The sequence below is a fragment of the Myotis lucifugus genome, unplaced genomic scaffold (genome assembly GCF_000147115.1).
Source record: "Myotis lucifugus unplaced genomic scaffold, Myoluc2.0 scaffold_5, whole genome shotgun sequence".
NCBI classification, from domain to species: Eukaryota; Metazoa; Chordata; class Mammalia; order Chiroptera; family Vespertilionidae; genus Myotis; species Myotis lucifugus.
The window spans coordinates 783,370-796,441 of NW_005871053.1; the positions used below are offsets into that span (position 1 = coordinate 783,370).

Consider the following 13,072-nt stretch of genomic DNA (forward strand, 5'->3'; position numbering starts at 1 on the left):
GAGGCGCGCGAGCTGGCCGGCTGCCTGGTGCTCGAGCTGTGCGCTACGCGGCCCGCGCCCCGCGCGCTCGTGCTCGACACGCATTTGGCCCTGCGCCTGCACTCGGCCGCCTTCCGCCGCGCCCCCAACGCCGCCACCGCGGCCGAGCCGCCCTGCGCCTTTGCTTTCGCCACCCCGGGACCCGGGTCCACGCCCCCGCCCCCGTTGCCCGCCTTCCCCGAGGGGCCCGGAGCCGAGCCCTCCTGTTGCTCGCTGGCCTTCAGGGTGGACCCATTCACCGACTATGGTTCCTCGCTCACCGTCACGCTGCCGCCTGAGCTGCAGGCGCACCAGCCCTTCCAGGTCATCCTGCGCTACACCTCGACCGACGCCCCTGCTGTAAGTTCCGACCGGGTGGGCTCCAGGGCGGTGGGCTGGTCGTGGGGTCGTCTCCAGGCAGCCTCTTCCCACTCTGCCAGGTTAGGAAACTGGACGTGAGGCTGGGGCACCTGCAGGGAGGCAGGGACAGATTGGCCCCAGAGGGGCACTGGCCTCTCATCTGGCACTCCCCAACCTGGTCCTGGAATCCTGTACAGGTGCCCTCACTGGAGAGTCCATAGGAGGCTTGGACAGAGTGAGAGCCCAAGTGCTGGCCCAGTAACAGCATGCCACCAAGGGAGGCCTCTCCTTTCAGTTGTGTAGGGACAGGCCCTGCCTAGAGACAGGGCAGACTTGCCAAGCCATGAATCTGCTGGAGCCTAGCACTGAGGGGCAGACCAGGGGTGTCAGATGTGGAAGGGCCTCCATGTGACCTGGGCCTTCTGAGGACTTGTGGACACCAGGTCTGTTTTCTGGAGGTGGCATGAGGGGCAGAACTGGTGGAGCAGGAGGCTGAAGGCCAGGTTGGCTCTAATGCTTTGGGCCTCCTGAGTAAGGACTGGCAGGATGCTGTGGCGGAGTGGCCCTGTGTATGTCCCCAACAGACAGCAGGACTTGGGCACAGAGCTCCCACTGCCCCAGAGGCTCTGCCAGAAAAGCTAGATGGCCCTGGGCTCCCATGTGGACAGCACACATGTGACACCACCCCCCTCCACACACACACACACACACACACACACACACACACACACACACCATACACCATGCACACAGCTCTGGAAGGCCCCAGGAGGTTCCGTCTGTTACTGCCCATGGCATGCAAAGGGACAGGATGATGTTCGGGCATTAGGCCAGTAGCCACCAAGGTGACATCTGGACAGAAAGGTCCTGGACAGACACATAACTTTGGGCTTCCTGCATGATTCCCAGGAGCACGTAGTAGGCCCTGCCACCTCCCCACTTCCCTGAGCTCTCTCAGGTGTGCTGGCCACTGGTGGCTGGATGACCCCTGCGGCATGCTGGGGTGGTCTGGGGCTCAGACAGATATGCCTCCCAGCACAGCAGTGAGAACTAGAGGGATGTGCTCCTCTCTGACCTTGTTATGTGAACTTGGAGCCCGTGTGTCTGGTTCACCCAAGACCGTGGCCAGCTGAGTAGTGGAATCAGGGCCCTCAACAGCCCAGTGGGGGTGGAGCTAGGCCAGCAAGGGTGGCTATTGTCCCTGGGCTTTCTATGGCTTGCTGGGTGGCCCTTGGGTGCTCAGATAGGGAGGGGCAGCATGGTCCCCACAGTCTGTGCACCTCTGGGGCTGTGGGCTGGAGCACACATGAACTTGTCTACTTGTGGAGGACAGAGTTTTGGTGTCTGTCCTCAATTCCCACCATCATGTGTGAATGCCCCAGGGCTCAGGGCCTGTCCTTGTGCCAAGTTAAGATGCAGCTCCCTGGGAGGCAGTTTGGGGTGCTGCAGACTCTGGGGCCCATGCTCCTTGTACCCCATTCCTGAACCCCACCCACCAGCAAGAAGGACTCTCTTCCTGCCCTGTGGTGTCTGGAGCCCTTGGGCCTGCTCCTTCTCCAGCCAATCAGCACCTACACCTCAGCCCCTTGGCCCTGTGCACCCTAGGAGTTTGTGCCCCTCTGGGGTGGGGTCCTGCCTGCCTGGGTGTCTGCCCAGCCCCTGACTTCCAGGGAGGACTGTGGACCCCATTGGTCTCTGAGGCTGAGGAGTGAGCAGTGCCCACTGGGCTGAGAGGTGGATGTGGGCAGTGGGGACAGGTCTGAGCTGGGTAGAGCCCCAGGAGGGCTACAGGGGAGGGGAGGGGAGGGGTCCGTGAGAGGCTGTGGTGGTAGCGTTGAAGGGAGTTTGGGGGACTAATGGAGCCTGTCTCCAGGGTGGACAGAGGGCTGCCTGCAGTATGTTCCACTGGAGGGCATCTCCTTCCTGCCTAATGGGCTGGGTCCCAGTTGGGAATCTTCTGGGGCGGAGCCCAGGAGTCTGCATGTTTTAACAGGCTCTCAAGACAGGGCTCCTGAACCAATGGGGCAGCCATGGGGGTCAACAAGTTACTGCTACGGGCTCTCTGTGGTGAGGGGACAGAGACACAGCAGGTAAAGGGAGATTTGAAGAAGTCTGTGAGCATTTGGCAGGGGTCTGCAGGGGAGACAGCCTCTCAGGCTGCTGTGGGATCTGTCCATAGTGCTCCAGGCACAGGTCCCAGTGGCCCTGCCCGTGGCCACTTCTGTCCTGCCTGTCCTCTTTGAGTGCCTGGCCTCAGCTTACTGCCCACCGTCCCCTGGTCTGGAGCTTATCTTCCTTGTGGGGGTTCCTTCCCGGCGAGGCTGATCCCATTCTCAGGGGCGACCCCGAGCTTGTTGTGCTTGCTCGTGTGGGGATCATCAGGAAGCTCTCGTGCCCTGTTTCTGTGTCCTGACTCCCTTTCCAGGCCGAGACCAGATTTGTTGCCGGCTAGCCTGTGAGAATTTGGACTCGGGTGTTCTGACTGTGCCTTGGTTTCCCTTTGGAGGCTGGTTTGAGGGGCACAGGCTGGCTTCTGGATGCATGACCCCCTGCCTGGTAATGACTGGGAGTGGCTGTTGGCCCTGGGTGAGCCTGGTTAGGCCACCCACTGCCTCCCAGCCCCCTGGGTCCTTCCTCCAGAGGCTCTGGCCTAGAAGCCTGAGCAGGACAGCAGGTTTGGGCCCACTCTGGTGGGGAGGGCGTCTGCTGATGCCCTGCCTGTCGCCTGTCTGCAGATCTGGTGGCTGGATCCCGAGCTGACCTACGGCAGTGCCAAGCCCTTCGTCTTCACCCAAGGCCACTCTGTCTGCAACCGTTCCTTCTTCCCCTGCTTTGACACACCCGCTGTCAAGTGTACCTACTCAGCCGTAGTCAAGGTCAACACCTACCCACCTGGCCTTCTCACTCCACCCAGGCCAAGCGGGATCACCTTCCTAGAAGGACCCCACCCTCCTCACTGGGGGGAGGGAGGGCGGGGAGGAAGGGTTGCTCTTCAGGGAAAGGGCTATTTGATGATTGGGGCCCTGGCCCTGGAATGAGCAAAGGACCCTGAGAAGGAGGCTCAGATGGAGTTGCAGGTCCCATGGTAGGGGCCAGGGCTCCGGGGCCTGAGGGTGGCAGCCCCACCCAGGGGGCAAGAGGTTTGCAGACCAGGAGCTTAGCATGGGGGTTCTCTTATAGAGTGATGGGCTCCCTGACAGGTGTGGGGCTCTCTGACCTAGTTTGTGGGTACCCTGACAGAGAGCATGGGGCTCCCCATCGAGGACACTGGGCTCCCTAACCTCAGTTGCGGTGTGCCCTGTTGAGGGATTGTGGGGTTCCTACATGAATATGGGTTTTTCCGACCTGGGTTGTAGGATTTTCTATTGGGGACTTGGGGTGCCTGATCTGAGTTGTAGGTGCCCTGATGGGTGGGGCCTCCCATGTGCAGGCCCCGTCGGGGGTGCAGGTGTTGATGAGTGCCACAAAGAGCACCTACGTGGAGGAGGAGGGCGTCTACCACTTCCACATGGAGCACCCCGTCCCCGCCTACCTCGTGGCCCTGGTGGCCGGGGACCTGCAGCCGGCAGACATTGGGCCCAGGTAGAGTCTCTGAGTCTTGCTTCCTGCAGCAGCTGCTGCTGCTACCTGGGTCCCTGGCCTTGGGGAGATCCCACACTGTGGAGACCAGCTCTGCTTCGTTGCCATGGCCTCGGGCCATTCCTGCCAGGCTCCGCTCACCCCACATACCCCCAGACCTGGCAGCCTGGCCCTGACCACCGGGCATCCTTCTTAAGCCCACGCAGGTTCCTTCTACTTAGAGATAAAAGGAACCAAGCAGCCCCTCCATGTCTGGCTTGGCCCCTCCCACAAGAGGGCCTGCATGGTGGCCGTCCAGTGAGGCAAGGGGTGAGGGTGGGCAGGAGCGGGCTGGACAAGAAGCAGAGGGAGGGGCTGGTGGGGTGAGCAGGGTGGGGTGAGCAGGGCAGAGTGAGCCTCCGCCCATGCCCTCCCTGCTGTGATAGGAGCCGTGTGTGGGCCGAGCCGTGCCTCCTGTCCATGGCCACCAGCAAGCTGTCAGGCGTGGTGGAGCAGTGGCTGAGTGCGGCCGAGCGGCTGTATGGGCCGTATATGTGGGGCAGGTATGTCCTGGAGCACCTGGGAGCCCTGGCACGCCACAAGAGGGGTCAGAGGGCAAATCCACATCCTACCCAGGAGCAACTGGGGAGGGGGGGGCCTTGTCTGACCTTCTGGGAAGGAAGTGACCCTCACCACCCAGGTCCCCAACCCTCTCACTGTCACTGGCCTACCCTCCCTCCTGGGGCAGGTACGACATCGTCTTCCTTCCCCCCTCCTTCCCCATCGTGGCCATGGAGAACCCCTGCCTCACCTTTGTCATCTCCTCCATCCTGGAGTGTGACGAGTTCCTGGTCATCGATGTCATCCACGAGGTGGCCCACAGCTGGTTTGGCAATGCCGTTACCAATGCCACATGGGAAGAGATGTGGCTGAGCGAAGGCCTGGCCACCTATGCCCAGCGCCGCATCACCACCGAGACCTACGGTACTGCCTGCAGCCAGCCCAGGGGCAGGGGACGGGAGGTGAGGGCACTGCTCTGGACTTGCGCTGGCTGGCACCACCAGGGCTGTCCCACGCACTGCAGCCCAGCCCAGCCTCCAGGGTGCAGGCCCCTGCGGTGGTGTGTCCAGGGAGGTGGCCTTGGGTCAGCTCCACAAGGCTCAGGGCAGGGACAGCCTCGCACCTGTTCTGTGCTCAGGCCTGCCCCCTCTCCTCCCGCCTCCCGTGCCTCTGTGACCATCAGGTGCTGCTTTCACCTGTCTGGAGACGGCCTTCCGCCTGGATGCCCTGCACAGGCAGATGAAACTCCTCGGAGAGGACAGCCCAGTCAGCAAGCTGCAAGTCAAGCTGGAGCCAGGTACGCACTCCCTCCAGGCCCTACTCCAGGCTCTGCAGATGTCACCCCACAGCCTTCTCTCCCGCCCTATGCTTGCTCTAGCCCCACCATGGCTGAGTCCCTGCAAATGCCAAGCCAGGGGACCCCAGCCCCAAGAACGCCTCCCGAGGCTCCCTCAGCCTATCACCGCCTTTCATGGGCTCTGAGCACTTGTCACCATGGAGGGTGCCCTCCCCCTACCAGGGCAGCTGGACTCATGTGGAACAGTGGCCCTTGGCCCTTCTTGCTCCACTCACCTGACCACCCCTGCCTGTTCCCCGGAACATAGAAGGGGGGGGCATGACCTAGCACCAGTGTTGTTTCAGGGGTGAACCCCAGCCACCTGATGAACCTGTTCACCTACGAGAAGGGCTACTGCTTCGTCTACTACCTGTCCCAGCTTTGTGGGGACCCCCAGCGCTTTGACGACTTCCTTCGAGTGAGCAGCCCCATCCTGGACAGGTCCTGTCCCTCCTGCCCCTGTCCCTGCCCAGTCCCCAGGTCTGCTGAGCTCTGTCCCACCCTCACAGGCCTACGTGGAGAAGTACAAGTTTACCAGTGTGGTGGCCCAGGACCTTCTGGACTCCTTTCTGAGCTTCTTCCCAGAGCTGAAGGAGCAGAGTGTGGACTGCCGGGCAGGTGAGGCCAGCACGAGGGGAATGCTGGTGTGAGGGGGGTTGGGGACCGCACCTGCACAGGATGCCACTTCTGCCTGGAGAAAGTCCCACAGGTTCATCCATCCTTCCTTCTGACATCCTCCCTGGACAGTGTGAGCCTCAGGCTGGGAGGCCAGGGTGTGCTTCCCAGCCTGGTAGAGCCCAGGGAGCTTCCAGGAAGAGGTGGCACTTGGGCCAAGCCAACCTATTTAGGCCGTCTCGGAAGGGGGCCATGAAAACGGTGTGTGCAAAGGGCCTGGGCAGGGTTGGCAGGGTGGAGGGAGGTTTGCCTCAGAGCTCGCTGAAGCCCACTGGCCTGCTTGACATTCATGAGGGTATCCCCGGGGGTATGAGAGCTTAGAGGTGAAAGGAGGGGTCTGAGGTATAGGAGAGGCCAAGATTTGCTGGAGGGCAGTGAGGTGTGGCTGGGCATTCTGGGTGGGGTGAACCTGTTTGGGAAGGTTTGTTAAGTGTACCAAGGGTTTTTGGAGGTGGGGGTGGGCAGAGCCTGCCCCCACAGCTGCCAGTACTAGGGCTTTAAAGCAGGAATGTCACTTTATCAGCATGGTACACAGACCACTACCCCTCAGTGCTGAGGTTGGGTTTTAAGTGCCCCATTGTCTTGTACCCAGGAGAAGCAGGGGGGACTGGAGTCCCTTACTCATCAACTGGAGCCTCTGGCCTCCCTGTGCCCCCTTGACAGAAGCCAGTCTGGTGCCTTGAAGTGGCAGGTGCTAGCGCTGACTCCAGCCTCCCCACACTGTCCCTGCCTTGGGGGCTTCTGGGCCCTGGAACAATCAGGCCTAGGGATACCCCCATGGTCTGGGGACTCCTGGGCAGGCCTTGGATGGCCCCTCCCAGCCCAGTGGGGACCCCAGGATCACACCTCCCTACAGGGCTGGAGTTTGAGCGCTGGCTCAATGCCACGGGGCCGCCGCTGGCCGAGCCAGACCTGTCTCAGGGATCCAGCCTAACCCGGCCCGTGGAGGCCCTCTTCCGGCTGTGGACCGCGGAGCCCCTGGAGCAGGCAGCTGCCTCAGCCAGCGCCATCGACATCTCCAAGTGGAGGACCTTCCAGACGGCACTCTTCCTGGACAGGCTGCTGGATGGGTCCCCGCTGCCCCAGGGTGGGTCCTGGAGCTGCTGGGGTGGCTGGGGATGGGTGTGCCTGCCAGCCTTGACCTGCCCTTGGCCCCGCAGAGGTGGTGATGAGCCTGTCCAAGTGCTACTCCTCCCTGCTGGACTCCATGAACGCTGAGATCCGCATCCGCTGGCTGCAGATCGTAGTCCGAAACGACTACTACCCTGACCTCCACCGGGTCCGGCGCTTCCTCGAGAGCCAGGTGCGGTCACCTGCATGGGCCCCTGCCTCTCCTACCCTCACCGCCTCACCTGACCCTCCAGTGTGGCTGCTCAGGCTGGACATCCCAGAGAATGGGGTGGGGAAGACTTGGCATCTGGATTGGCAGTGGGGTGGGTACCACACGGGAAGAGTCCAGACCCCTGCGCCGCCCCCCCCCCCCCCCCAGTCCTTGGGAGGGTGTGTCTGGGGGGGACACGCTGGGAGCAGTCTGGAGGTCTAGGCCCACTTGGCCCTGGCCTATGGGCATTTGGGCTCCTAGCCTGGGCACCAGGGGCATCTGAGCTTCTCAGAGGCCTAACGGTTCCAGGCCTACAGGGGCCTCTCTGCCCTGTCCCATGAGTGCCCCCAGCCCAAGCTCCCTCTGCAGAAGGCCGGTAGTGGGGGTGAGAGGCTAACAGGGGCCCTCCCTTTGGCACTGAGAGTCTGGGCTTAGGGCAGGTGGGCTGCAGGAGGGGCAGGAGAGCAGCCAATGTGACCCATGTCCCCCCGCCCAGATGTCCCGCATGTACACCATCCCGCTGTATGAGGACCTCTGCACGGGTGCCCTCAAGTCCTTTGCGCTGGAAGTCTTCTACCAGACACAGGGCCGGCTGCACCCCAACCTGCGCAGGACCATCCAGCAGATCCTGACCCAGGGCCTGGGTCCCAGCGCAGAGCCCAGCGCAGAGCAGGGTGGTGCTGGAGCAGAAGCCGAGGGGGACGTGGACACGCCTGCCCTGCTGCTCGGGGACGAGGCCCCCAGCAGCGCCATTGCTCTCAGGGACGTCAATGTGTCTGCCTAGCCCAGACCTCCCAGACACCACAATTGTGCCTTCTGTGGCCCAGGCCTGCCATGACTGCACATCGGCTCTGGCCACGAGCTCTGCCTGGGCCCACACATGCCCGTCCTGTGGCTTCTCCCAGGGACTTCCTCGTGGCCAGCCGAGGCCCGTGGATATGGTCCCCCCAGCTCTCTTGCACTGCAGGCCCCAGAGCAGCCAGCACACGCCACGTCCTTCTGTCTCAACACTGACTGCCGGGCTCTGCCCCTGGGGTGACGGCCCCACAGTCCCATAGCGACCACCACACTGTGCCTTATGTCTGCCGGGAGGCCTGAGCTGCGCTGTCCCCACAGCATGCCTCCCGCAGAGCCCTACACCCCGAACCTGGGGTGAGCAGCCTCGGTTGGCCCCTGGCAGAGGGTCGAGGATGCAGACACGCCCTCAGTGTGGGGCAGGGGACACCGAGGAGAGAATGGACATCCCTGGGGAAGGGCCCCTGGAAAGCCTTAGCCCCTCAGGGAACGGGGTCCCGGGCCCCAGGGGATGTGGGACAGGATGTCTTTCTCGTGGCTGCTGGGCTACTGCAGCTGTGCCCGGAGGGAAGGTAGCGGGTGGTGCTGGTGCTCTTTTTAGGCCCACCATGCTGGGAGAGGCCTGGGGACCCCACGCTCAGAGCTGGGCCACCCAGAAGACCGCTGTGACAGGGTCGCCGTGATATCCCATTAAACCTCCACTCTGAAAATGACCTCCCAGCGTATTCACCCCGGCCTTTGTCCTTCTCATCTGCCTGAGTGCTCTGGGGCGAGGTCAGGAGCTGGTCGAAGCCCATCCTCAGACACATAGGCCCCTAGCCAGAGGCAGGAGGATGCTGGATGGGGCTGAGGGTCTTCTCTGCACTCCAGCCACTCCCGGCCATCTGACTCTGCCCTGCAGCCTCCGGGCTCTAAGGACCAGCCTTCCCAGCTCCTAGGCCAGGCCTCTGGGCGCCCCATTCGACCCTCAGATACCAAGGCAAAAGTAGGCCCCTTGTCACCACCCTTTGGGCCTTTCTCAGCGGTGGTTCCCCACCCCAAAGGAGTAAAAGGGAGAGGTGAGTGGTGGGGTGTTTCCTCAGAGGAGCAAGACAGGGTGGGGGCAGGGCTGTGATGGCCACAGAGTAGGTCCTGAAGAGGCTGTGGTACAGAGGGGATCAGAAGCGGCACTAAGGTTGGGGACTCCCACTCAGGCCGTCACCAAAAGAACGGCTGAGCTGTGGGCTGTGGCCATGATGCAGCCACTGAGTTTATAGGGTGGCGGCTGGGCTCAGGCCAAGAGAGCAGCAATGCTATCTGGTTACAGGTCTCATGCCAGGATTACATGCTCTGGTACAAAGTGACATGTTACCCAGCCCACTAGCCAGATTCAGGCCCAGAGCTTCCTTTTCACAAGGGGCCAGGACAAGGTGGGACTGGAAATGGCAGGCCAGCAACCCTGGTGTCACCACATCCAGCCCCCAGGTCACCAAATGTCCCATTGACTTTTCCCTGCACTTCAGACTTCCCCTCCCCTGGAGGTCCCCCTCCCCCCCCCCACCCCCGCAACCCAGTTGTGGCACAAGCCCATACCCAGGGTCTCGGGTAGTCTCCAGGAATGGGGGTCCATGTACCAGCCTTGCACCAGGGCCGGGTGGGGCTTCACTCAACCCAAGGACATTCACCCTCCCTACAGGGAACAGAGACCAGGCCACTGCAACAACATCCTGGGGGAGGAGGACAGAGAAGGTGCCTAGCAGCCCCTGTCCTGCCAGGCAGGTGCTGCAAGAGACCCTGTCCCGGGAACGGGCAGCTCTGGGGCCTTGGCTCCACCCTCAGGGGTCCATCCTCATCCTGTCTTCTTGGCCTCCTGAACATGGCTCTGACCAAGAAGCCCTCCTTGGGGGTTGCACTGCTTCTCAGCCTCTCCTTTGCCAAGGCTGTGTGCAAGTCTCTAGTCCCAAACTTTCAGTCCTGGCTCTGAGTTTCTTTGGCAGTTCAGTTCTCACAAAGTGGTGGCCTCAACATGCGCTTGGTTCCAGTTCTATGGGCCTGCAGCCCTCCTGGATGGTCACTGCTGAGAGGGGCTCCACCCTGCCAGCCTCTATGGACTTTGGAAAGCTCAGAAGCAGTTCTCAGCTGTCAGAACAGAAGTGACCACACCCATATCCTTGATGTTGTCCTGGACCTTGATCTGCCCTCTGGGGCCAGCAGGGTGCTCTTAGCCTGGGGGTCCCTGCGTCCCTAGCTTTTCTCAATCCTTTCCTCCCAGCTTACAAACCCAGAATACTTTTCCAACCATCTTTTCTTAGTAGTATCTTCCCCAATGCAGCCTGGGACCAACACGTGCTAATGTTTCCCAACCTCTTCACCAGACCAAGTTATTTAGGACGTCATCGGTCTCATGAGCCATCACAGCTGTTTTCCCACAAGTTCCTCGGCTGCAACATTCCTGCTTTCAGTAATGGGCCCCAGCCAGCCCCCAAGCCGGCAGCACACATCCTGGGTATTAGAGTAGCACCCTCGCCAAGGGATTGCTTTCCATACCACGCAGGCTAAAGTACACTCCAGCAACAGACAACTCTGAGATACCAAGATTTCAGCCTCCCAGGTTTATTTCTCACTTGTGCTATTTGTTCACTTCAGGCCAACAGTGGGGTGGGGGCTTCCTGGCACTGGGTCCTCAGGGAACCAGGCTGAGGGATGATAGTACATCTCAAACATTCCAGGCACCTAACCACAGATAAACAAGAGGCTCACACTGGTGATTGGACACGTGGGGACCATGCACCCCTTCTGTTCATACTGGCCTCATGCAACCACTACCACCACATATATTGTGGGACAGAGAATGGAGTACTGAGGCAGTAGGAGGGTGGTGTCGATGGAGCTGGGGGAGGGTTTGTGAATATCAGATCTGCTGGGGCCCAGGGAGGTGGGACCTAGACCAGATGGCTTCCAGGAGGCAGGATGGAGAGTTGAAGCCTGAGGAAGGGTGAGGGAGATGCAATTTGCATGTAGAGCCTGCACTGCCCGCAGCCGCTTGGGGTCCGAGGGCCCAGATAAGGTTTCCTGTGTCCCACAGGCCATGTCTTGTGCAGTCCAGGCTCATCCCTGGGGTGCTTCTCTCTCACCACCCCCCCCAACTTTTACTAGTGTGAGTCCCCCTGTTCTAGGCCAGATGCCTTGGGCAGAACTGGGAACTTTCGACCCAAAGATCCGGCTCACGGGAGAATCAGTGAAGTATGAGAGGGAGAGCCACTCAACACACCAAACCAACAGCTGAGCAGCCAGCCAGTCGAGGAATCAGAAGAGGACTTTACAATCCAAGGCGTTAAAATCTCAGCCACACGCGGGGGCTGGAAATAAGCCATGGGACAGGGATAGGCATTGGTGAAACAACGGGAGTGTGAAAGAACCTGCCAGAGACCTTGAAATGTTTTAAGGGACAATTATTAAAAATGAAAAGCCAGTAAATGGTCACAATGAAGACTGGATGCATGGGCTGGAATAGCAAGACAAATGCTAGAGTTAGCAAGGGGGCTCTGAAAAGGGAAAGTATACAGGAAGTTGTCAGAGGATTTACTGAAGACCTGAGAGTCATAGGGAGACAGAAAAATCCACACAAAAAAGGCGTCCTCACTCAACATGTCCTTCATTCCACACCCAGGTGACTTCTCTGTTGGCCCTCACCCACCCGGATCCCAGCCTCATTTCCTTAGCCACTGACTTGCCTCCCCTTCCCTCTTACACCTCCACATCCAGGCTGAGACACCTGCAGCAGCCATGCCCTGGGCAACTCACATACCCAAAAGGTATTTTCCTGACACAGACTTGCCTTTATTTAGATTCTATTTAGAAGAATCTGATGTTAGCTCTTAAGGCTATGCATTTTTCCTACTTTCTGTGGACTGTGAGAAAGAAGGGCTCCTGGTCGCTGACTGGGCTCAAATTTAAAACAAACAGAGCCTAACGGCCATTTCTAAACTGAGGCCTCTCATGAAAACTGCACTTCAGTGAGCAGCCTGCACTCAACTACCTGCATTTGCACTGAGCTGCCTGCCTGCACCATGCCTGCCATCTGAGCCAACCCTTGGAATCCTATTTCGACCAACAGGACTGAAGCTTTCCCAATCCAATCAGAACTGCACAGCAATATCCCATCAGCTTCTTTATTGACCGATCAGAGCAGCTCCATTTTGATCAATCGGAATAGTGCCTTTGGGCCAATTGAATCACAAAAATTTGGAGTCCTCATTTGCATGGGGATGAAACACTCAGGGACCAGGGACAGGGACCTGTGTTGGTATAAGCCAGCTCTCCTATGGCTCAGAGAGGGCACTTTTTAAAAAAATATATTTTATTGATTTTTTTACAGAGAAGAAGGGAAAGGGATAGAGAGTTAGAAGCATCAATGAGAGAGACATCGATGAGAGAGAAGCATCTATCGGCTGCCTTCTGCACACCTCCTACTGGGGATGTGCCCGCAACCAAGGTACATGTTCTTGACCGGAATCGAACCTGGGACCCTTCAGTCTGCAGGCTGATGCTCTATCCACCGAGCCAACCCGTCAGGGCCCCGGGCCGTCTTATTCCCACGAACCCAGCACGCAGCAACACCTGCAGACCAGTCCACTGCTCACTACTCTCCCGCCCAAGCGCGTCTTCCATTGGCTCCGCCCACAAAGGCGGGCCCGCCCCCGAACGCCGGAAGGAGGCGCGTTCTGGGAGGCAGCGCTGCATGCTGGGATCGGTGGTTCATGGTGCGGCCTCGGCCGAGGCGGCTTCTTCGCTCCCTTCAGCCCTCATAACCCGCGAGTCCAAGCGGTTCCGACGCCCTGGCCCGACCCGCACAGGCCCAAGGACAAGACGCCCGCCAGCCTCGCCGGGGGTGAACCTCGGCAGGAACAGTTCCGGGGACCTTTGGCCCGGAAGGAGAAGTGCCGCCGGGGCGACGGCGCGCGTCGCGA

At 60.3% G+C, this 13,072-nt stretch overlaps 1 protein-coding gene across 6 annotated transcripts; it reads left to right on the forward strand.

Moving 5' to 3' along the window:
* Positions 1-6: 6 nt before the first annotated feature.
* RNPEPL1 (arginyl aminopeptidase like 1) lies at positions 7-8,836 on the forward strand. 6 transcript variants are annotated; one of them, XM_023744004.1, is made up of 11 exons: positions 7-378; positions 3,114-3,254; positions 3,809-3,960; positions 4,383-4,499; positions 4,685-4,920; positions 5,180-5,293; positions 5,638-5,750; positions 5,842-5,950; positions 6,864-7,094; positions 7,168-7,310; positions 7,825-8,836. In XM_023744004.1, exons 3-11 carry the CDS (start codon positions 3,833-3,835, stop codon positions 8,110-8,112), a joined length of 1,479 nt encoding a protein of 492 aa, XP_023599772.1. In that variant the 5' UTR covers positions 7-378; positions 3,114-3,254; positions 3,809-3,832; the 3' UTR covers positions 8,113-8,836. The 6 variants fall into 6 exon arrangements, with proteins under 6 accessions (XP_023599772.1, XP_023599776.1, XP_023599766.1 ...); XM_023743998.1 differs by lacking the exon at positions 7-378 and having other exon boundaries at positions 3,118-3,254; positions 3,777-3,960; XM_023744008.1 differs by lacking the exons at positions 7-378; positions 3,809-3,960 and having other exon boundaries at positions 3,116-3,254.
* Positions 8,837-13,072: the final 4,236 nt, after the last annotated feature.